At 39.5% G+C, this 25,207-nt stretch overlaps 2 protein-coding genes across 2 annotated transcripts; one reads left to right on the top strand and one right to left on the bottom strand.

Annotated features, from left to right (window-relative positions):
• The first annotated feature begins 13,702 nt into the window (after positions 1-13,702).
• Positions 13,703-14,167, top strand: LOC112177857 (protein LIM3). The gene is made up of 2 exons (XM_024316103.1): positions 13,703-14,030; positions 14,139-14,167. The coding sequence occupies exons 1-2, from the start codon at positions 13,703-13,705 to the stop codon at positions 14,165-14,167; spliced, it is 357 nt and encodes a 118-aa protein (XP_024171871.1).
• Positions 14,168-15,251: 1,084 nt separating this feature from the next.
• LOC112176433 (50S ribosomal protein L33) lies at positions 15,252-15,849 on the bottom strand. Its single transcript, XM_024314354.2, has 2 exons — positions 15,805-15,849; positions 15,252-15,564 (listed from the first exon to the last, which is right to left on the bottom strand). The coding sequence occupies exon 2, from the start codon at positions 15,560-15,562 to the stop codon at positions 15,380-15,382; it is 183 nt and encodes a 60-aa protein (XP_024170122.1). The 5' UTR covers positions 15,563-15,564; positions 15,805-15,849; the 3' UTR covers positions 15,252-15,379.
• Positions 15,850-25,207: the final 9,358 nt, after the last annotated feature.

Raw genomic sequence — 25,207 nt, forward strand, 5'->3', positions numbered from 1 at the left:
GCCGTGGAATCTGGTATACATGATTCTGGTTGCCTGTATTTTTCCCTAAGTGTCCACTTGGAAAAGTTTGTTGAGTTGACACTTGTTGAACTAACTACTATCATGGCTCTAAAAAAGACTGTTGTTGACTGAGAGGATGAACGATTGTGGCTGGTCTTATCGACATTGGTGTAGATTGTCCAGTTGGAGGTGGTATTTGTTGTGTTTGGCTGCTTTGACCTTGCTCAAAAGACCAATTTCTATTACCTTCATTCTGACTACTCTATGGCACATGTGTTCTTGTTCCAATTTGAAACCAACGTAGCCACGCTTTCATCATATCAAATTGGACTCCCATTCTGCGGTTGAGTTGCCCAAAACTATTTTCAAGATTACGGTCGAGCCGAGTGAAACTGTATATACCTCCACTATTATGAAGTATTTGCTATGTCATCAAGCATATGTGACACCCTCTTTGGGGGACCCACAAGCCATGGTGGGACCCAACCGCTACATGCATCCCGTAGCCCGATGTTCAAGCTACTCCACGGTAGTCGGAAGCGGCCAATACCTCGCTAGGAAGCCATCTTCCCGGCCTTGCCAAGTTGCCTTCATAATAAGCCTTTGTACACTAGAATAGTTATCTTTTGCATCCCACATTGGAAAACATGTAAAGGAGAGGGATTCCTTTACCTATAAAAGGGACCCTTCCTCCCACTTAAAATTCATCCCATTACATCTCTTGTAATCCCCTTGGGCCACAAGGCCCAAACACACTAGTTAAGCTTTCAAGTAGACGTAGTCTCCTGCTAAGGTGGGAGACAAACCACTATACTTCTTGTGTCTCATTTACTCTCTCTCTCTCTCTCTCTCTCTCTCTCTCTCTCTTTAACATTAATTAGAGCCTTCGGTTTCTAAACATTAATGAAAAAAATTTCAAGATTTTGGCCTAACCAGCCGATGCCATCATCAACATTGTCAAGATCATGGTTAAGACTCTACCAAGATACATCGGCTCCAGTGGTTGCAGGTGCAATTGTAGGTGCTGGTTCATACAATGGATTAAATCTTGATGGCCACGGAGTCTGACCTGTACTAATTGTTGCAGATACATTAAATGGTTCATACAACGGATTATAGCCTGGAGAGAAATCCCAAGAGAATGATCTGTTAGTGGCTGTAGTTGCTGGCACACTAGCAGACTCGTAAGGAGGGGTATACCCTGGTGGCAGGCCCTATGGATAACCTACAGCATCATATGGTCGAGTACCAGCAGCAGTTGTAAAATCAGCTCTGTTTGTTATTCCTGAGGTTTGGACAATATGTGACTGCGGCTGCTGACTGAAAGATGGATGACTCGCTGTAGTGGAGGCTGACACTAACTTGGCGGTCGCGGCAACTGACAATGCAGGATGTGCCATGACTCCACTTGTAGAGATCCCACTTGACGTTGAAGCTGGTTGAACTGATGCCATTGGGAGACTTGACATAGGTACAATGGGATCTCTTGAGGCAGCTGATCTGTTTGGACAAGAAGAAGAGGTATGGCATTGTTGCCTACACCTATAACAACAATTCCCTCAAGACTTGGCGTAGGAATCTGATAACATTCACCTAATGTTGTCCCACTGGGCATGCCAAAAAATGTTCACTCAAAAATTGTCTCGGCCACATATCACTAGGCCGAGGGCTTCTTTACTTTACACGTGTCCTTCTGGAGTAGTGATGTGTGCGCAGGCGTGCCAATTAAGTGCCAACTCGCGGCTTGGAGGCCAAGCGAGGTTTTGTACTGTTTGTAGATCTTGTGCTGATCTGACTTCTGATCAATTGATTGTGGGCTAAGAAAGGATCAATCTCGACCGTGGGGTTCTCTCTGCCTTGAATACAAGGACTTTAGTACGGATCGACCTTACCTAGCTGGAATGTTCGTGCTATGCAACTCAGTGAGTGAATGTGAAAGTGCGAGCAGTGACAATTGACAAATAAAGTCAAGGCATAAAGTGTAACCTTGATACCTTGATTCAATATGGGTACGAACAAAGAAATGCATGAATGCTAGAAAACTCGTTTACTAGATTCAAACATTCTGGTGATGTCTCTTTTTGGTGATTTTCTTAATGAGTGCAGGAATGTAAATAATGCAAAGTAACCAACAACAATGTAAAAGTGCAGCAAATAAAGATAAACAACAGGAATGTAAACCACGAGAAATAAAGTGCAGACAAAGTAAACAACGAAAAGATAAATTGCATGAATGTAAAGAGCAACAATGTAAGGTGCGGGAAAGATAAATACCTATAAAGAAAGCAATAAGATAAACACATAAAGATTGATAAATGTTGAAATGTATTAAGATAAAATTTGAGTAATTGTGTAGAGCGTTTGGTCGAGGACCTCTAAGAATGAATCCTATGATCCTTTTTACAATGAAGCAAAATTACTGAATGAAGGAAAAGACACAATCTCAGCCTTTACAGCTAAGACGACATTGATTACAAACAAAACAATATTCACGTTTCTGATATATATTTTTGACGTTATCAATGATCGATGCTTTCATGAGCAATTACTCAGGTCTTGCAACTGATGATTGGCAATAAAACCCTTAATGTTCATTCAAGCTAATTAATCCAAGCGTTGGTAAAGTTTTTCTTGTTATGAAACTGATAATCTAGCTCTTTGATGTGTCGCGACTAATTATGCCTTGTGGGTTCACGGTCATTTATTACGCCTTATAGGTCATTTGATCTCTTCAGATTTAGTAATGGTTCTCTGAACACATTATCTTCTGCCATAAATTTGAGAATTAACTTTGTAAATCTTTTATGTACCGTGGCTAATTAGCCGTGGTCATTCATTAAGCCTTATGGGTTAGGCCCATCTATCTGCCACATGGGCCTTGCCAAATATAGGTTCAAACAGTAGTATGGTATGATTCTTTACTTCATGCAGATCTTACGCATTTTAAACAAGACCATTGAAAGCCAAAGGGAATATAGCAATTCAAACATGTTGAAAGCACAGCGCGAAAGCATTCAAACTAGTTACTTGAATTTGAGTATAGTTTCTGATCCCTTGGTATGGCTTTGAAGTTTAGTTTCTGCTATTTCATTTAGTCTAAGAGAATAATTGAGTGAAAAAACATAAAAGCATAGTATAATCGAGAATTAATGAACTATAGTAGTTCCACCAGAACTATAAAGCAGTGGTTTATTTATTTTATTGCTCCATTTGGTAGGCTTGTAGCTCCTGTTACACGACCTAATTTAAATAATTGGTCATGGTGTAGCAACAAAGAAAGAAAAATAGTAGGTGCATGGTTGAAACAAGAACTTTTGTACTTCGCTGCTTACTTCTGCTGTAAGATGGACTGTGATACTTTTGTATCTTCATTTTGAAGAGTTATATTACTTGAAACTATTTACGGTTAATGTAGAGGCATTCCGTTCATACCTTAAAGATTAAGTATACTTGTTACTATCTCTGGTTTAGGCTACCCTATCTCTAGTTTATGCATTTTGCTCCACTGAGTGATACAACACAAATTCCTTTTTGTCCACCTCTAACAACATTCAGTCATGTTAATTTGGGACAGTAATTGCAACAGTTCTTATCATTGATTATAATAAGAGCAGAAAATGTGATTAACATGGAAATAATCAAATGGAAGACAAAAGGAATCTAGGTATATAAAGCACATCTAGAAACGAGGATCTTGACAAATCCTCAAAGGCATTACTTGTTAAATAGTCTGACACAATTGCTACGTTTGATGTGATCCACTAAAAGTGTCTGATATATATAGATATAAAATGTTAGACTATCTATCTGGTAAGAGAACAGTACTTGTTGGTAAAACTATCTGGATTGTTACTACAAATACTTAAACAGATGTAATATTCATCATATGAAGAAGTGTCAACACCTCTTGTGACAGGACCCGCCTCGGATTTCACCTTGAAATTCAAAGTGGCCATGTGGGGTCCACCTTAGAAAAAATTCTACCAAAAATTTGGCGGAACTCCCTCTAAAAGTGGACTACCCAAAACCTGTAGAAAAACATTTACACTTCTAAAATAATCCACCCTTAATCTTCTGGAACCACCATGCTCCCTAAAACATAACATCTCCCAAATCACAAAATAATTTTGAACTTAAAAATATTAATCTCATAGGTTATCAGAGCAATCTAATGTACAAGTGTACAAGAGAATAGAATACAAGATAAAGGACCGATACTTTTATAATGCGGAAGCTATGACAGCTATGCCTCAACCCCATGTACGCTCGACCTCAAGCTAAACTGATCTGCAAACTGGGCATTGGAAACCAAAGGGCCCAGGGGAAAACATTTAAAAACCGTTAGAGTGAGTGGACGAAAATAAGTAATTTCGAATGTATAAGTAAAACTTAATGTTTTCCCAAGTTATTCTCTAAAAACTCGCATGCAGTAACAATCTTGGAAATACTTTTAATCATCATCTTTATTGCAATCTTAATCACGTAAAATAGAACATCTTGCAATCTCTTAAAATCTCCAATCCCTCATATAAATAATCATATTTCAAATATCTTGTAAACAAAACTGACCTGCAATGAGATTTCACAACGTTTCCAACTCAATCCTTCTCTTTTTATTTTTTGAAATATCCTTTTTAGAAAACCTCGTTTGATGACTAGAAAGGACTGCTGTCTAGTCATCTCATGCCATCTAGAGGGGACTGCCGCCCAGATGACGCATCGGAAGGGACTGCCAACCGGATTTAGGAGGCGGTGGTTAGAAGGGACTGCCATGCCATCTGGAGGGGACTGCCACCCAGATGTCTCATCGGAAGGGACTGCTAACCGGATTTAGGAGGCGGTGGTTAGAAGAGACTGCCGACTAACCACAGGTAGTTAGAAGGGACTGCCGACTAACTACCTCATGTCACCTAGGAGGGATTGCCGACTAGGTGACTCAGTGGAAGGGACTGCCGACTAGATAATGTACGCATGCGCCGAAGATAGCCTCCTTAATAAACTGGGAACAACCTCCTCCAATTACTTGCTTTCGGAAAGAACTCGATATTACTTCAATAAATCATTAATAATCCACCGAAAGCATTGCTCAGGATTATCTCGCTAGCCCAAACCTCAATATCTCAATAAATCCTCGAAAGCATAAATCAAATACTCGGTAAATCAATAAATGCTTCCGGAAAGAAATCTCAATCTAACTTCAAAGCTGATAGGTGCGGAGCTCAAAACTCAAGAAATCTCAATAATTCAATCATACTCAAATATCCGATGAAACATTCATACTCGTAAATCCTCTTATAAACCGCTATTCGAAATCAATAATTCTCAGAATATTTTCTTAATCAGTCACTTCCCGAAAATCATTTCCCAACTCAATAACTCATATATAAATAGCTTAAAAATCTATTGAAAGCCCTCGGGAAGGAAATCCACTAAAAATCCCGTAACTCATAGAGCATAATAAATCTCAAGAAATCAAGCTCAAAAAATCATAACACTCAATAATTCAAATAATAAATTAAACCTCAATTAGAAAATAATAATATACTGCATGCACATTTAATTTAAAATAAATGTCCACTCACTGTACTATTTAGGCGACCACACTACCAGTTTCCTATGTGGAGCAGTAGTTCGGCACGTCGCCCTGTATATAATTATAATTTGTGAATAACAATCCGGAAATTAAATACAATTCCCACATCAAATCCTCATAAATTAACATTTCTGTTTCTTATCTGATTAAACCAAGACTTTAACATTTGCACCAATTCTTTAATTGAAGGTTTCTAGGGCAAAACTGAGAGAAATCCGATAGTGGAATTCTCATAAATCAATAGCCAAACTATTCAACTTCGGAAATTCCGATTAATATCCAAACCTCCTCCAATTCCACCAAATACCTATCTATAAATTCGTAACAATATATACTACTCAATAGACCAAAACAACTCACCAGGAACGGTCAGACGAGCCCTCACGTGCCAGCCGCCTGGGCCCCACGCGCAGCCGGTCAACCACCATATCTGGCTACCAAATTTTACCAGCATCATCGTCTTAACATTTCTAACAACTTTCTCAACTGTGACAAAGTCAGAAAATGAGTAGAAGTACCTCAACAATTAAGGAGAAGTTTGAACCCGATTTGTGAATAGTGACCCCAAATTTCAAACCGTCGATTCTTCCTCCACGCTTCAAATCGCTGCAAAATACTTGGAAAGCATCATCTACGTCTCATGGCGCTCTCAAGGACTAAGGTTTGTCGTCTGTTGTGGCCGGATTCTGGAGAAACCGGCGTTGACCTCAATCTGCTATAGTGACCGTCCTCTTCTTCTAGTTGCTGCACCTTCCACAGTTCAAATTAAGCTACCAAACGGACCCAAAAATGAAGAGAAGGAAGAGAGCTTTCCAACGACATCTTAAACATCAAAATCCGTTGCCAAATGAAGGAGTTATGGTCGGAAAATTGTGAAGAGGTCGGAGAAGAAGAGAGAATCGGGGAGAGAGAAAAGAGAGAGCTCGGTAAGTTTCCGAAAATGGAAACTTACCACAGTAACTCGGCTATTTGTAGACAAATTACCATGAACAATAACTTCCATTTTTCGCTTATAACTTTTGCAAACGAATTTTGATTTTTACGTACCACATATACACGCGCTCGGTTTAACGTCCTTTACAACTTTCATGAAGGAAATTTTCTCAAATTTTGACCCGAACAAAAGCCAACTTTTAGGGTCCCCTAAAATATCGAAACGCAGCCAAAAAGTAAATGTAAATGTCGTTCACCCATCGAAAGACTCGTAAACTGTTAAATTTAGGTTCGGGACGTTACATCTTGTGCTAGCTGTTGCTTCAAGTGACCACTTTTTCTTGCAAATGAGAGATGACAGTTAGAAACTTTGTTACACCCCACACCTGTTATACCCTTTTTACTGAATTACATGAAATTCCTTATGGTTACCGTTCGCGGTTATAATTTTAACGTTTAGGGGGTGGTTAAAAATTGACTTTTTTTGAGTTAATAATTTGAGAAAATTTCCTTCATGAAAGTTGTAGAGGGCGTTAAACCGAGCGCGTGCATATGTGGTACGTAAAAATTGGAGTTCGTATGCAAAAGTTATGAGTGAATTATGAAAATTACTGTTCATGATAAATTTTGAATATATATGGAAAGTTACCCGGGTAGGTTTCCAAAACCGGAAACCCACCCCTCTTTCTCTCTCCTCTCCCCCGACTCTCCCCCTTTCTCCTTCGGGTTTTCTTCCTCCCTCCGATTCCTCACTTTCCGGCCACCATCCGGCGTGCAACCGGTCACCACAGGGGCGCCTCAACCCGCTCGTGATACCAGTGACCTAGGATTGGGGAGTTTTGGCCGTGAAAGCCCGGATCGAAGCAAGAAGTGCTCCGGTTGCAGTTTTGGGATTTTGCCGATTCCCGGCCATTCCGGCCACCTCCGACCACCATATTCCCATTGAAGGTTCGGTTTTTGATGGAGATTATTTCCCCTAAGATGGTTCATTCCAATTTGTATTGTAGAAGTCGAATTGACAATTTTTCATTTCTAGGGTTCTTGAAGCTTCGGGGCTTTCCTTCACCGGCTTGATTCGGCCACTTCGAGGTAAAATTGGATGATGTTGTAGTTTGGAAGTTGTTTGGGCTTGTTGTGTAGATGCTAGTGCCGGAGTTTGGTGGTCATCGGAGGAGGTCGCCGCCGGCGTGTGGTCCCCAAGCGCCGCCACTGCAGGTAGCGCGTGGAGGCGCGTAAAGCAGTGTTTTAATTGTCGTTTTAACCCCATATACTCTATAACGATTGTAGAATGTAATGTATGAAGTTTGGTGGAAATTGGAGGAATTACGAATTGTGTTTAATTGATTAATTAACGATTTACGTGAATTTGATCGCCGGAATTCTTTCGAATTCACTCTAGAATTTATTTATCGATGATTGAATATGGATGGAGTATTAAGGATGGATGTTGTTGAGAGTTGAGGAGTCGGATTTTTGGAAGGGGGATGTTATGAATTTCCAATTATAAGTATCGTAAAATAAAAATTTCCGTCCTGTGGATTATATATATATTTATGATTGTTTTTCGTACAGGACGAGAGGAGTCTCCATACGAGGAGAATCACGAGCGACGTCAGGATTGACCGCTTATTGTGAGTGGACCTTTGATTTTAATTGATGCATGCAAATTAAATTCCGCAAGTTTTAAGTTATTGATTTATCAACTTATTTATCGAGCATTTTATTTTGGTTTGGATTATTGAATGATTTATTGGTTTGAAACTTTTGAATTTAGTTTCATTATGCTCGATTTGAGGATTTTGATTTGTGTGGATTTGGAAATCTATACTTATTTATACCCTATTTATATTTGAACCTGAGATGAGCTTGGCGTGCGGGGTCACGTCTTTATTCTTTGGATTCCGACTTTTCGAGATAAGTGGGGAAATTATACAGATTTACTGGCTTTTGACGATCTTCTTCCTCACCATACGCGGGTCATGTGAATAGGTCTCCTCCTCACTTACTTTGTGTTTGTGAGTGGCAGTGAGGTAGCTTTCTCCTCCTCACGTGGGTGGTAGTCGAGGTGATATTCTCCTCCTCACACAATCTATGTGTGAATGGAAGTTGAGGTTATTAGTTCTCCTCCTCGCACAATCTATGTGTGAGTGGCAGTCGAGGGTAGGTTGAGCCTGAGGGGCTCCATTCCCGTATGGTGAACCCATTTTCCCCATGTTCTTTTGTTGTTGTTCTTGACTAGCGGGGCTAGTCGGTCTCTTTCTAATTATTGCATGCATCGGGAGTTTTATTGCGATAAATGTGGAAAAGTATAAAACCCTTTTTCTTTCAATTATTTATTTTTGTCCACTCACGCTAACGTTTTTATATACTTTTCCCTGGGCCCTTCGGTTTCAAATGCCCAGATTGCAGTGTTGTTGCTCGGTGTTCGAGTGTGAGCCATAGTGACCGCACCTGCTTCCGCCAGCACATTCTGTAGGTTACCTGGTTAACCTACTGTATTCCTCGTCTTTTTATATTCCTAGAATGCTCTGATTACTAAGGGATATGTGACCCAACTTTTATGTATTATATTTGAGGCCTATGACCTAACTTTGGTGATTGTAGTAACTTATACCCTTTGGAGATTATGTACGATGATATTAGCTTTGGGATGATTGTTTAATTTTGGGAGCAGGGTGGCTCCAGGAGTCGTGGTTGGATAATTAGAAGTGAATTTTGGTTTTCCGCAGGTTTTTGGGTTAACCATTTTTAAGGGAGGTTATGCCGAAATTTTTTTGGTAAATCTCCTTTAAAGGTGGGTCCCGCAGGGCCACTTCGGATTCCAGGGTGGAATTCTGGGTGGGTCCTGTCAGACTTTGACTAGGAGGAAGTGTAAGTCAATGAGTGCTAAGAGTTTTTGAATTTTTCCTTTTTAAAAATTTTTAAACTCCATGCTCAATTAGTTTCGTCCAAGTTATCATGTTTTCTATCTGTGAGAAAACCCTAACCCTAGCGCAATCATGTTCGTGCGGCCGCAGTCCCCTACTCAGCGTCCCTTTCTGACTCCTTCGATCTCTCTCCATGCAACAATTTAAGACATGACGACAAGTTTTACTTCCTCCGTCGCGCTTGCAGGTGATAAAGTGGTGGATATCACCAAGTTGACAATAGGACCTGTGAAGCGCTCCTCTCATGCATTTCTGCAAGGGAGGTTCTTGACCACCAAGATAGTAGATGTTAGGGAGGTGCGCCGACATTTTTAACTAGTGTGGATTCTAGAGAAGGGGTTTTAGATTCAGGGGAAGCCCAAGGTTGATTTTTGTTTTCTTTCGATGATTGTGGGGATTACAGTATAGTCTTAAAGGAAGGAGCATAGAATTTCAATCGTGTTACACTGATCTTGTATGAGTATGATGGCCTAACCCTGATTGAAAGGTGAACTTGTTGTCAATCATCTATTGGGTATGTATTACTGATATTCCACCATTGCTTAAGGTGAAAGAAATTGTTGTGAATATTGCTTCAGGGAAATATCTTGATATAGATGAGAAGCTTTTTAATTACAAGAAGGAAATTAGGGTTAGGGTTTCACACGAAATCTCTATAAAATAAAAAAATAAAATAAAAAATAAAAAGAGAATATCACAACTGGTCACTCAACTATTACTGACATGTTCAACATTTTACTCACTCACTTTTGAAATATATCACTTTGGTTACTCAACTTTAACTTTGTTATTCACTTAGTCACTCGGTCACTCCGTTAATTTTTCCATTAATTTCTTCTTTTTTTTTGCCACAATATCAAAGATATTTTTGTCCAACCAATCGTGAAAAATTGAGAAGTCTAAATTTGAATAATTGGGAGAAGTGACTAAAGTAAGATTTTGATAATATTACCCTCTAAAAAATGCATATTTACACAAATATCGTCTATTTAACTGAGATTTTGACAAAGTGACTAAAGTGATTGACAGAGTAATAGTTGAGTGATCAAAGAGATATATTTGAAAACTGAGTAACCAAAGTGTCGAATAAGTCATTTTCGAGTGACCGTTTGTAAAATTCTTCCAAAATAAAAACTGAAACTTGCTCAAGGTATTAAGGAGGAAATCTCTTTTTTCTTTGAGAATTTGATCGGTAGGTGCCGTAATTGTGCTTTGGTTTATGATGCAAATGGTGTGTGCACTGTTGTTGCTTTGACTTCGAAGGGGACAGTAAATAGGGCTAGGACTTCAAGGATAAACTTTACTGAGGGTTTCAATTGAGGAGTGCAACTTTCAAGCTTCAATCTTATTTCCCCTATGTTGTGGCACGTTCTCTATTTACAAATATGCAGTATGGTAGGAAGCCTAGGATGGAGAAAGGGAAGGTGGTGATAAGGGATGCAGACTCTAGGTCTGAAATGAGATTCAAGATGGTTTTTTTTTTTTTTTTTTTTTTTTTTTTTTTTTTTTTTTGTGAATGATGAATTTGCATAGTTGTGTAGGCTCTTGAATTAGTGAGCAACAATGTACTAGTGGATGGTACCCGTTTTCTTTTACCTGCTTGACCACTTAGTTATGCTACAAGCATAAGGAGATTATTTGTATGTGTCGTTCTGACCTTGGGATTAAATGAAATCTCTATTACTTTATAAAAACTCCATGATCTAAATTCTAATGATAACATAAGCCATTTATTCAATATCCAATTGCTCTTTTTTTGTTTTTTTTTTTCTCAACAAGATCATAAATTTAAAGTATGAATCATCTTATTGAAGATCTCTTCTCACCAGAAACTAGAGGGCGGCTAGGGCTCCTTCAAGGTTCCTTCAGTTCTCATCTAGTGGCCCCGCGTCGTGCTTGGCTGCTGGCCTTGTTGGCGTGCGTTCTATGCTGCGTGACAAGGAGTTTTGTGGGGGTGGATTGTGGCTCCTAACAGCAAGGTTGTGCTCTAGCTTGGTCGAAGAGGTTTCTTGGTGTGCGGGATCCGATGATGCAGATTCGGGTGGATGGTTTCTGAGCTACGATGGCGGCTGCCTTTGTTCTTGGTTTTGAGTTTGACAACATCGACAGCGGATCCCTATCTATTACTACGGTGATGCTTATGGAATTGACGGCAACATACTGATCAAGGAGCAAGGCATAGATAGTGGCTTTGATGGAGGTGTAGGCAGCAGGGTTTTCAGATGGAAGGTTAATTCACTAAGGGCTCCGGATGGCGGCGTTACGTGATGATGGTGGTGTTCCTCGCAGTAGCGGTGGGGCTGCTGTGTGCTGTTGACAGCTTTGCACAATGGGACAAGTGCTGGCTGGGCTGCTTGCTGTTGGGCTTAGGCTAAGGCAGATTGGGTTATTGGGCTGTGGCCTCTATTTTAGTTTAATGTTGTTTTAGCTTAATAATTCCCTATTTTTTTTAGGGCATTACGATTATTAGATTACTTAATGAGCCGTGTGCTTGTCTATTTGCTTTTTTTTTTCTTAACTTATAGACTTGCTTTTAAGTGAGCGCTAAGTTAGGATACTAGACAGCGGGAGAGTATGTAATGACTTTCTTGACATGAGTTTTCTTGAATGAAATTATCATTCCTTCAAAAAAAAAAATTAAGTAATGAATCAAGACCAAATCAAAACCTCTATTAATTAAAGTTATGGCTTTGGGATTAAATGAAATCTCAATTACTTTATCAAAGAAAAATAACTCCATGATATAAGTTCTAATTATAACAAAAGGCATCTATTCAATATTTAATTACTCTTAAATATATCCTTTAAAGATTGAATTAAACATATATATATGGACTAAATCTTCCAGAGAGCTTTCTCTCCCCAGCGGCGGCGTGTGCGGTAGGCCTTTGTCAGCTGAGACTAGAGGGCACTGGTCTCAGTTCCGGTCTCTTGCTAGGAAGCGGCTGGTACTCGAGCTAGGATTTGCGGATCTAGCTTTTGTTTTAACAGGTTGGGGAGAGAGTGTATGGTGGTGAATGCTTTTGGAGCGTCTGCGTTGGCTGAAGGGTTTCTTGACTGAGATCGTGGTCAGATCGAATCCCAATCCAAGAGGTGGTGGTGTTGTGATCCATTGCTTCTGGGTTGTTTGACTCCGGGATCAGGCCCTTGATTTCAATTGCAGAAGTGAGAAGACCGGTCTTGGTGCTTCCTTGGCAGGTGGGCAGAGACTGAGCTAGCGGGGATGGGTTGGAAATATTGGCCGTCGGAGACAGCGGCGATGAGGAGTCGGCAGGCGGTGCACTATTGTCCTTATGCTAGTTCTCTCTTGGCTTGGGCCTGGGCCTGGGCACAGAAGATCAAGACTCCTAGGAAGGAGGAGAAATTGGTGAATGGTTTACCAGAATTCACCGTGGTGGAAGCAGTTCATGGTTCCGACCCATCAAGGGGTAAGGAGCCAATAGTTGTTTGATAGGTTTAGCCTAGTTACTATTGTCTATGCTAGTAGAGATACCTCTATGAGTCTTGTGGAAGTATTTAGTTTTAGCGTACCACAATTGCGTGCTCGGCGTGTGAAACTAGGTAGAATAGATTGCCTGCAAGGCGAGGTGTTTGTATGGGGCATAGACTACTCAGAGCTTAATTGTGTTATGAGAGTAGTCTTGTACTATTTCTTTATTCTATGAATGGAGCATACTATTGGTATGTCTCATTTGATAAAAAAAAAAAAAAAATTCAATTACTCTTTTTTTTTTTTTGTGGTTTACAAGATCATCAATTTAAAGTAATGAATCAAAACCAAATAGATCAAATAAATCAAGACTTAATCTCTAACGAGGTTTAATTCCGCAAATCAAGATAATTCAATCAAAGATATTCTGTAAATGCCCCTCTCTAATTCTAAGAGGGTTCCTTTTAGGAAAATAGAACAAACCCGGCCGTTGGCTTGTTTACGTTAGTACGTTACACCTTACAGAAGGCCGGACTCGTATCTTTTTGTTCATGCTTAATTGACAGCTCCATCAGTTAAAGCTATACTTTTTCCCCAGTAATTTCTCAAAAAGATAATAAAGTAGTTCGTTCCATGTTTTCTACAATGCACAGTAATTAAAAGCCCCCATAACTTCTCATGCAATATGCAACCCCAAGTTTAAAAGTAACAAAATCTGTAACGCTACAAACGTAAAATCTGTATCGAGATCCTTATATAAACCACACAATAACTCATCGGCCCCCAACAACAAAAGCACAAACACAAAGAGCGAGCAAGATGGAAATGCTCAATCTTCCTTTCATGGTTTTGGCTGCCTTTGCGGTGATAGGAATTCTTCTCTCCAGTGAAGTCGATGTGGTTCTGGGGCAGGCTTGCCAAGGTGACATGCAAGGTCTGATAACGCAATGTGCAGCTTATGTTCGGAAGGGTACTCTATTGCCGCCAACGCCGTCTCAAGGATGCTGCACGGCAATCAGAACGTTAGACATTCCATGCGCGTGCCAGCACATGACGAAGATGGTCGAGCAGCTGGTTGACATGGACAAGGTGGTTAAGGTCGTTAGATCCTGTGGTATCGATATTCCTCGTGGAATGAAGTGTGGAAGTAAGATTCCAAATTAATCTCTTTCTCATAGTTAATATGCATAGGGGATCTGCTGCTTAATTTGACATATTTGATAATGACTCTCATAAGTTTGGCTATCCACCGCAGGTTATACAGTTCCACCGTCAAGTGGTTGAAGTGATACATATGCATCTCATATATGTATCGGAGTTAAATGAAGTGCTCGTTGAAATAAAGACGCAGTTCATCATCCTTATGTAACCTAAAAGACTTCATATGAATCTACTGGAATAATCAATAATCAAATCCATGATATTTACTATTCATAACAATAAATTAAAATCCCCATGTACGTTAGTGTTTGTTTCATGATAGATTGTACGTGCATGATGCAAACAAATTCCCTCGTAATCGTCAAATAGTAAACTCTGGGCTCCTAAATATAGTGAAAGAGTGGTGAGGCGAGGTGGAAAAATAATTATCATTTTTACTAAAAGAAATCGTTAGAGTGAGTGGATAAAAATAAATAAAGTATAAAAATAAAGAGGTTATAAAACTAAAATTTCAAAGATACTTTTCCAATTTGAATTCTCTTTTCTTTTTTTACTACCAAGCATGAAGTTCAATTAAAAATTGATAAAGATCTCAAGTAAAACGAGAATTATCCAGAAAAAACAAACTATAACTGAGCCATCATCTAAATTACCGGGTAGAAATTACGCCATATTATTGCTATTGTACAACATGTAGGTGTACAGTATATCTCCTCGCCAGAATGAAATATCTTTTTTGCCACAAAAGCAAGAATGGGATGTCTAGAAGAGATTGTCCATCAGACATCGTATATCACCTAAAGAGTATTATCGATCAGGTGATGCATATCAATATGAGACGATGACAAGAAGGTCTCACATATATGTCTTTTATTTAGTTTTCCAAACAGGTTTAATTTGGTCTTGCTTTTGTTCATTTTGGTGCGGCCGGCTTTGGTGTATTGGTTAATTAGCTGTTACGGCTACTGTTTCTGCATCTAGGGTTTGTAGCTGGTTTAGCTTCAGCTTTCTACTTCTGTCTGGGGCACTTGTTTGTTTTCCTTTTGACTTCGCTAGTGAATAAAATTTTACTTTTGTTAGACGCAAGTATTGAAAATAATAAGCTTGTAACAATTGTTTCTTCACAGGCAAGAGATTACTAGTTGCAATATACGTAGCACTAGTAAAATTTGAAACCAAACCAAGAAATCTTATCAACATAAATCAATTAAACAAACCCAAATATTATTATGCGCACTTGGGTCTACTTAGATACAGGCTAGCATCTCAGCGCCAATCATCAATAACAAAACATGGATCCAAATTGGTGTATGATAATGATATAGAAGAGCATACTTATTTAATTTTCAATTTGGCCTCAGTAAATAGAACATGAAGTTTTACCCGAGGATCATATTTTCGCAACTCAAGTTTTTCTGTCATTCCGGACGGCTTCTTGGTGACATAGAAATATCCAGTCCTACTAGATGACACAAGTCGGATGAGCATAGTAGCCTTCTTCTTCTTCTTGTCGCCCATTCCTTAATTCCAACAAGAGAATGAATTCCAATCAATTAAGTAATAGTGAATTCATATGTATTTCACTTAAGAATGAAATATCATAGATTGCTTTAATTGTAATCAACCCTGGGAATTTGGCAGTGGAGGGGCCATGACGACCATCGATGGAGGCCATAAACAAAAGAACAAAATCATACATGAATTGATACCTGCCCGGAGAGAGAGAGAGAGAGAGAGAGAGAGAGAGAGAGAGATGATACCTGCCCGGAGACTAATAGACGAGGGAGAAGAAAACTGGTAAAGACTAAAAGAAACCTTTGTTGTTCTTAATTGGTTTCTGCGTGTAAAGATAGGGGACTAAAAGAAACCCTAACACTCCAAATTTTTTTTATTTTTTTTAAGGGAATACCTTTTTCTTTTATACCTTGGAGATTTTTTATTTTTTATATTTTATTTTATCAAAGGAGAAGGGGTACCTCTCAAACTGCATGAATATCGAAAAAGTTCACACAGTTTAAAAGCACATGAACTATTTATCAAGAATCATAAGAAATTGATAGAGGATGCAGAAAAATTGATGAAAAAAATAGCAACTTCTTGTACAGTTGCAGGTGCTGTTATTGTTATAATGATGTTTGCTGCAGCTTTCGTAGTTCTTGGTGGAAATAATGACAAGACAAGCCGGCCTTCCCTTCCAACTAGATAGAAGGTTGTTCAAGGTTTTTATAGTTTCAGATACTATGTCACTTGTTCCTTTCACAACTTCAGTGATTATATTCTTGGGAATACTCAACTCACGTTATGCGGAAGATGATTCCCTCTGGAAAAAAAGGAAAAAAAAAGAAAAAAGAAAAAAAAGGGGTACGGTATTCGAATTTGGTCATCTCCAACATTTTGTTGGAAATAAATGCATTTTTATTTCTTAGACTATCGATGATCTAAGTGTAAACACGAAAATCTTGCAATGCATAAAAGAACATGTGTACAAAATAATATTTTTTATTAGAGCTAATTTCATTTTACCTCCTTGAACTTTACATGTTAAATCAATTGTAGCCCTACACTTTTAATTTTATCACATATACCCTTGTTCTCTCCAATTTAATCAATCACCAATCATTAGTTTTTGGGCAAAATACTGTTTAGTCCCTGAAGTATGCCTTCGTCCTCGTTTCAGTCCCTGCTTTTCTAATTTAATCTGAAAAGTCCCTGAGGTCACAATTTTGTGTCTAATAGGTCCTCGCCGTTAAGATTCCGTCAAGTTGGACCGTTATGTTACTGATGTGGCACTCCAAGCCAGACCACCTCAACATTTGCAGGCCATGCAACCTGTAAATTGTCCAAAATAACCCTTCTTCTTCTTCACGCCCAAACCACCATAACCACCACCAAGCTCTCTCTCCGAGCCCAACCCCTTGCCGCTTTCCTCAACCCCTCGCCGCCTTGTCTGAAACTAAATCAACAAACCTCTCTCCCTCCTCTCTTACTCAAAGAACTCAAACTCGAATTCCCTATGTTGCTGCACCACCAAAACTTGAACAGGAACAAAGTCTCCGAGGGCAGTTTCACAGTCACCATCTCCAAAACCACCTTCTCACCACCACTACTTGTTGCTGCACCACCTCCTACTCCATTTGTCACTACACCCAATCCGACCACCCTTACCCTCCACCATAATCATTCCCAGACCCACTTCTCCAAGCCACTGCCTCTCAACTCCTCGTTTCTAATCCCCCAGATCCCTACCTTCACCACCACCAAAACTACCACAACCGCCACCGAGCTCAACCAACAATTCCATTGCGATTTATTAACAAATTCCAAGAACTACACCTGCATAATCAATCAAACCAACATATCCAACATATGGGTATTTCCAAGTTCATCAAAAACCAAATTCCACCTCAAATTAACCCCAATTCTTTCTTTGAAACCCAAAATTACCAGAAAACAATCAATCCGAAGCACTGAGATTGGGTTACCTATCCCAATCCTCAGCCTACTTTAGTAAAATCGAAACCACATGCAGCATCGCCGCCATCACCAACGGCCTCGTACCCGCCATCACCGTCGGATTCTGTAGTCTGGTTCATCTTCCATTTGGATGGAACCGGACGAAGTCGTGGTCATTAAAGCTCTGCCTCCATGGCCAAACTCTGATAATGAGATCTGAACCGGAGCTCGATTCTTTGAGAAGCTCAACAGTGTTGGTGAATCGGAGGCCAAGGCCCTCGCCGGCCTCACCCCTGACATGAGATCGAGTTCTCAACCACCGCTCCGATCTCCATCGCAGCAGTGACTCCAGGTTTCATCGCCGGCAAGCTGCGCTCCAGATCTGCACCTCGCCTGGCCATCACGATCAGGGAAGGACAGATCGATTTCGATCTGCCCACGCTGAGGACGACCCATCATTCTCCAGCCATGAACTGCGCTTCTGTCGAGAAACCAGACTACAACCCCAGAACAACATCCTCTCCCAAGCCAGAACTTAGCGGTAGGAGCGCCGACGACGTTTGGCCGAGAGAGATCGGACAAACTGAACTGTTTTCCTCTCTCTCTCTCTTCGCACACGTTCTTCTCTATATTTTTTATACTATGCGATAAAGATTAATGTTAGAAGAGGAAGAAGAGATTGGGAGGTTGGATTTGATGAAAGGAAGAAGAAGAGCTAGGATGATGAGGCCCGTGTTTGGGTAAAGGAACAAGAGGAAGAAGAGATTGCAGCAAGAACTAAAAAGAAAAGAATTAAAAAAATTAAAAGGGGAGGCTAGTTATTTTCGACATTTTAACATCCACCATGCTTATGTGGCGCTGAGTTGGCATCTACCGATTTGCCACGTCAGCCAGTTAACGAATCATTTAGACGGCGAGGACCTATTAGACACAAAATTGTGACCTCAGGGACTTTTCATATTAAATTAGAAAAGCAGGGACTGAAATGAGGACGAAGGCATACTTCAGGGACTAAACAGTATTTTGCCCTTAGTTTTTTGTCAAGTATTTTATAAATTGAAAATGTGGATCTAATAGGATCCCATGTATAATGATGATTCACTAATGTGACATGCACAATTATATCGTATGTGACTACAATTTCAAAATACATCATACAATAGTTGGGAAGAAAGCCAAAGGTTAGACAAGATTGATTAAAATTGGTAAGTACAAGGGCACCCGTGATGAAATTAAAAGTGCACGAGCACAAATGAATTAGGGTGTAAAGATCAGGGAGGTAAAATAAAATTTGCCCTTTTATTTATGAACTTGAGGGTTACAATCTCTGTGAGTATTCTTTTACAAGAATTTTCTCTGATTCGATCTCCCACATTGATTTGATCCAAAGGTGGCGAGCACTTGATCTTGAATCGAATGGTTGTATTTTGAACTTTTTGTCATGTTGGAGATTTAAAGATGGCAGTTGATCAAGAGCCATAGAGGCTTGACCTTGATCTGATTTAGCCACAATGGTGTCACATAGTGAGCGTTCTTTAGCTTTAGTAGTAGACGAATCTGCATGTATGTTTGCTTGTTGCATTGACTGTCCACGAGCTTGATGAAGAACCTTGCAAAGAGGATTTTCTTTGTTGGCAACTTGAAGATGATGGTTGATCAAGGGTTGCAGAGGATTAATCTTAATCGGATTCCACGAGTGGTGTCACGTGGTGAGTACTGTTCGGCTTTGATGGCAGATGAATCGACATGTGTTTGGTGCTTGTTGATTCCACAAGTTTGGCAACTTCTGAGCTTGTAGGTCTTTGAGCTTTGGAGAGATTTTTTTTTTGTCTATCTGCTTTGTCTTCTCTTGATTTGAAAAGAGGTATTTATAGTGTCAGCGTCTTTCTCAATTTAGAATGCAATAATGATGCGACATTAATTTCTTTCCTTAATTATGTAATTAAATCAATCAGTTTTAATTGATTGATTTAATTAATTTTATTTAAGGAATATGTACATCTTAAAAAAAAAAACAAAACAAAACCATTAGCCCACCCCACCCTTACATATGTCAGTGAAAATCGAACCTATAACCTTTACAATGTTGGAATTATAACTTACCAACAAGTCACAACTCACGGACGAAATATGTCTACCAAATAAAATCATACTTAATGCATGATATTAATCAAAATATTCCTTAATTGTGTAAGCAAATCATTCTATTTTGATACACTGATTTAATTATATTTGTTTAAGGAATACATCAATCAATGATGATTTTATCTAATGCTCAATATCAATCAAATTCAATCTGATTGACATTTACACTTAATGATTGATTTCAATTGAGATCAACCAAAAAAAAGGGAACTGGTCTACATTAAATTGGTATTCCTACTGGTGGCTCCAACTTAGGGTTTCGCTACCTTTATCTTCATTCTCGTCTGGTGGCTCCCCCGCTAAGCTAGGCCTCTGGCCTCGTTGGAGTACAGTTAGTACAGCCGGGCGGGGTGTTTTTCAGGGGAGCTTGGTGGCTCTTAAAAGAGGCTTTTAGGCATGGACAAAAAGGGTGGTCGAAGCTAGGGCGTTTGGCGATACAGGTGGTGGCAGGCAGCCACGGATGTAGCCAAGATCTACATTTGGGGTGGGCTAATTTAAGGTTTGCTTACAAGATTTTTTGTTTCCTTTGTCGATAATAATTCGATAGATTTTGACACTAAATTTTAAAAGAAAAATTAATGGAGAATGTTGTAAGTAAAGAAAAAAACAAGAACAAAATGTGAAAAGAGCAAAGAAAAAACAGACAAGGTTTGCCTTTAAGCGAAGAAATTAAAAAAAAAAAATAACAAAAGAACCTGGGGGGGGGGGGGAGAAAATGGGGAAAGAGACCCAAAAAAAAAAACAGCAACTAAAGAGAAGAAAATGATGCAAAAAAAGGGAAATTGTTAAAGGAAAAACACATTATGTGCCTTCGTCAAAGTGATTGACGGAGAGGGAATCAAGTAATTAGCAATCAATCAGCATGGATTACAGACCAATCAGTAGTTAATATCTGTTCAAGTAAAACCCTAGTTTGTGTTTGGCCCAAACTCTAGGTTACTTGCTCTAGTGGTAATAGGGTTAAATTAGAAGGATTTAGATTCCTATTCAATGTAAGATTACTTTCCTTGTATGATTGAGATTCTATGCATTGTAATCCTCATATAAAGAGGCCCCTATTATCAATGAGAATACACAGCAAATTCCTCTCAAATTCAGTTTCTCTATAACACGTTATCAGCACGAAGTCCTAACCCTGAAACAAACAGGGCCGGTCTTGAGGTTTTTGATGCCCCGGGCAAAAAAAAATTTGGTGCCTAACTACCCATATATATATATATATATATATATTCATATGTAAAACAGTACAACTTTAAACGATAAACATTCGAGCACAGAACAATAAAACTAGGATTGCGATGTAACAATTGTAAAGACGTATGCATCAACATATCAACCTGCAACTTCTGACTTCCAATTAATGCTATGTTTGTAGAGAAAGAGAGCAAAAAAAAAAAAAAAATTCCATTGTAGGGGAAAAAAAAAGTCGATCTTCTAGTGTTTAGTATAGATTGAACCTGTAATTAACTGATTAAGGATGTTGAAAGCTGCAAATTGAACATCAGCGATGACAGTATAGTCGAGATTTTGATATTACAGGCATAAAAATTTATAATAGTTGTTAGAATAATCAATAATCAACAAATACCACAAAATGCCAGTAATAGAACTTATAATGTCCAAAATTTCAACGAATTTAAAAATTGAAGAACACCCACCATAAAAAATAAAAAAAATTTAAAGAACACCCAATTTAACTATACCTATTTTGATCGATCTCTATTGCAGCCTGAATCGATGGAATGCCAAAAATTGTGTCTGATCACCGTAGAAGAAGAGAAAAATATAGGAGAGAAAGATTGAGAGGAAGTGACAGATGATGAAAATAAATTGCTTGATTGAATAACCATTGAAACCCCAATATTTCAAGAGAAATTTGTTTGTTTTTAAAGTTTTAGAGAGAGTTAAGAGACTCTTGAAATTCGTCTGCTATAATTGTGTGTACAATTCTCAAAGTGAGGAGAAGAGAAAACCATTTCGAAGTGAGGAGAGAAGAGAAGACACTGCGTTTGGGAACAAAGCAATTTTTTTTTTGTTTACCGTCGACATATACTATATATAATTTATATATATATATATATAACCTTATTTAAAAAAAAAATTTGTGCCCCCCTCTCACTTGGGCCCTAGGCCGTCGCCAAGCCCGCCCTTGGGCAAGGCCGGCCCTGGAAACAAATAGCCAAACCTTGAATCCGAAACAAATACCCGAACCGGCCCCCGAAAATACCGAAAGACTCTCTGCCCGGTTCGAAGCCTTCCTCTCCGCCTCCTGCTACCATACTCCACCAAAAGCTGCAACCTGATCCCAGATTACCGGAACTGAAAAATTAATTCTGGAACCGGTCTAAAAATACCAGAACCGCCATCCTGAAGCGGCTGCTTCACCTTGAATCGCTGCCTGCTTTGTCAATTTTAATTCCTCTGTTTCCAGACGAGCCCAGAAGAAAGAAGAAAAGAAGGAGAAAAAAGAGAGAAAGGAGAGAGTCTCGGCCAAAGGAAGAAAAGAAAGGAGGAAGTGGGCCCAGAACAAAAAAAAAAAAAAAAAGTAGCCCACGTGCTGGGCAGAAAGAAGAAGGAAAAAACAAAAGGGAGAAGCGCCCCGTGGTCCAGTCAGCAGAAGAAGAAAAAAAAAAAAAGAGAAGGGTGCAGCCCAGTAGGCCTGGGTCGAAGCATGAAAAGAAAAAAGGGAGAGCCCAAGCCGCAGCTCAAGCCCAGAAGCCCCAGCCTGCCACCTTAGCAGCCACGTCAGATCCGGCGACTTTTTCCGACCACTTTTTTCGGTCAAATTTTCCGACGACCTATTTCGAGGTATTTTTTACTAAACGTTCCCCTTTTTTTAGAGTTTTTAAATTCAAATTCTTTTCTTTTCGGGGACTTGCAACCTCCCTTCTTCTACCCCCCTTTCTTTATCATAGGGGAGACCAAATTAAGCCGAACTGTGGGGGTTCGTGCTCACTCTAAGCTTGGAGCTTGAAGAGTTCTCCAAATTTAGAGTTTGTTGAGATAAAACGATCGACCGCAAACATCATATATTGTTTCGATCTAATCCAACCCCTCTTGGAATCGAATTTCTTGGAAGCGACTACGCTCGGAAATTCATAATTTCTTGGAAGCGATGACGCTAAGAAATTTTATTTGTTTTCATGGTAGCCTTTTTCGCTCCGAAACTAACCCTAATTTCTTGTTCTCTTTCAGGATAAGTAACCTGAACAAATTGGACTTTGCTCCATTTGGAACAACTGGCTCTGAATATCACAGGTTGGTTCGTGATATCCGCCAGCATCTCAAGGCCGATGGAATCTTGGATACGATTTTCGAGCCTAGCTAGGACATGCTAACTGTTGAGCAAGCTCAAGCTTTGGAAGCAAATAGAGCAGCCTTAGAGATAAATAAGGCAAAAGCCATCATCCTAATGACTCGTCATATGGATGATTTGCTCTAGTACGAGTGTATGAATGAAGAAGACCCCAAAAGGCTGTGGGTCTCACTCGAAGATAGATTTGGCAACGTCCGTGACTCCCTACTTCCTGACCTAGAAGTGAGATGGCATAGCCTCCGCTTATGTGATTTCAAGTCAATTCTTGACTACAACTCGGAAGCACTTTGCATTAAATCCTTAATGGAATTCTGTGGTAAAGAGATCACAAATGCGATGTTGATTGAGAAGACTCTCTCTACTTTCCCCGTCTCTACATTGATGGTTACTAAGAACTATCGAATCAATGTTACTGCAAGACGAATCACAAGGTTTCATGAGCTCATTGGAGCTATGAATGTCGCTGAAAAGCATGACAACATCCTTGTGAAGAACTATAATTCGAGATCCGTGGGAACAGAGCATATTCCGGAATCCAATTATAGTCGCGCCCCAAAGAGAGGGCGCCAAGAGCGAAACCCTAATATTAGAAATACATTTGGACGTTCTGGTCCATATAATCGCTCTACTTGGGAAGGTAATCGCCAAAATAGGCGAACACGGAACCGAAGAGGTAAACGTGGAAAGAGAAAGGGAGGCAACGCCTCTGGCCATGTTGGTGGTGCCACCAACACTAAGAGCCATCTAAATGACGCTTTCAAAGCACCTCAATTAATGGAATTTGAGCAAAGAGATGTATGTTCTCGATGTGGAGTGTCTGATTATTGAGCACACATTTGTAGAGCTCGTGAAGAAATTGTCATTGCCTACAAAGCATATTGTGAAGCAAGAGAATCTCACTATATGGAACAAGAAGATCAAGAAGATGATCTAGAGTGAAGGTTAAAGACTACAAATCTGGCTGGGATCAATATATCGCCAATTCTGTTTATGTCTTTGTTTTTCCAAGAGATGTAATAGGCAATTGCCATATATTTTTGTAGTAAATGCCAATGGTTTAGCTTTTCTTCAAAGTAGGCTCACTCAAAGTAAGTGTGATGTCTAGGAAGGTTCTGAGATTAGTGGTACTTAAGCGAGCCTTGCTCCACCGACATCTCTCTACTCACCTGGTCACATTTATTTTTGAATTACCAAAAGAAGTTAGACGACTACCATTGTTTTGCATTAGCTATCATTTTGGATTAGATTTTGTCTAGTCAAAGAGACAAAGATGTAACTCCGTTGGCTTATGAATAAAATTTCGAGTTTTTTATGACTCCATTTTCATTATGAGCATATGACTTTTGTGACTACGATGGCTGGGCCATTAGTATTAATTCAAGGACATGGAATAGCTCCAGTTCCACTTGCTAAATGGCACCTTAATCACTGTCACAGAAACTCTCTACGCCTCTAGGGCGAATCACACCTATGAATAGCCAACGGATTCCATGCGAAAGCGCATGTAGAGAATGGAAATGAGTTCCTTTGCAATACCTCTAATGATTGCAAACAAAGGTGCATCTTAGAGAAGTTTATGTGTCTCTCTAGTGGATTCTATGTCACTATTCGAGCTATTAATCCAATAAAGTTATGGGAGAAGATCTCGATTTACACACATATTGGCTTTGTCACGACAGGATAGATCATCCTAGTCATGATATGATGATCCGTCTACTAAAGACTTCACATGGACATCATTCCTTTCAAGCGAAACGAAGCATGAATCAAAAGTTGATTTCTGGACTAAGTGTGACCGACGCTGTTGCCTAGGGCACCGCCTCCGTCCACCACCAGCCTGGGGATGGCACAGTCCTTATCCATGACACCATGGATAGCGTCCATCATGGTGATGCTGTAATCACTAACTTGCTTGGACGCTCAGGCCTAACCAAAATTCTCATTGGTTACTTCTAAAGCCTCTCGCTCGTTTTACAAAGCCCGTTCCTTAGGAAAATTAGGACTAAGACCGTCCTATGCAAAGGAAATGAACATATTCATTATGTTCTTACATAGAATCCATGGGGATTCTGTGGATTGATTCAACCAACTTGCGGACGCTTAAATATTTCATGACGTTGGTTGACACGCAAACACGCTGGTCACGTGTTGTGCCATTGTCCACCTATAAATGCTGCTTATGCTACACTCCTAGCACATATCATATGACAACGGGCTTACTCCCCAGATCATCCTATTCAGTCAATTGG

Source organism: Rosa chinensis, chromosome 7 (genome assembly GCF_002994745.2).
Source record: "Rosa chinensis cultivar Old Blush chromosome 7, RchiOBHm-V2, whole genome shotgun sequence".
Lineage (NCBI taxonomy): Eukaryota > Viridiplantae > Streptophyta > Magnoliopsida > Rosales > Rosaceae > Rosa > Rosa chinensis.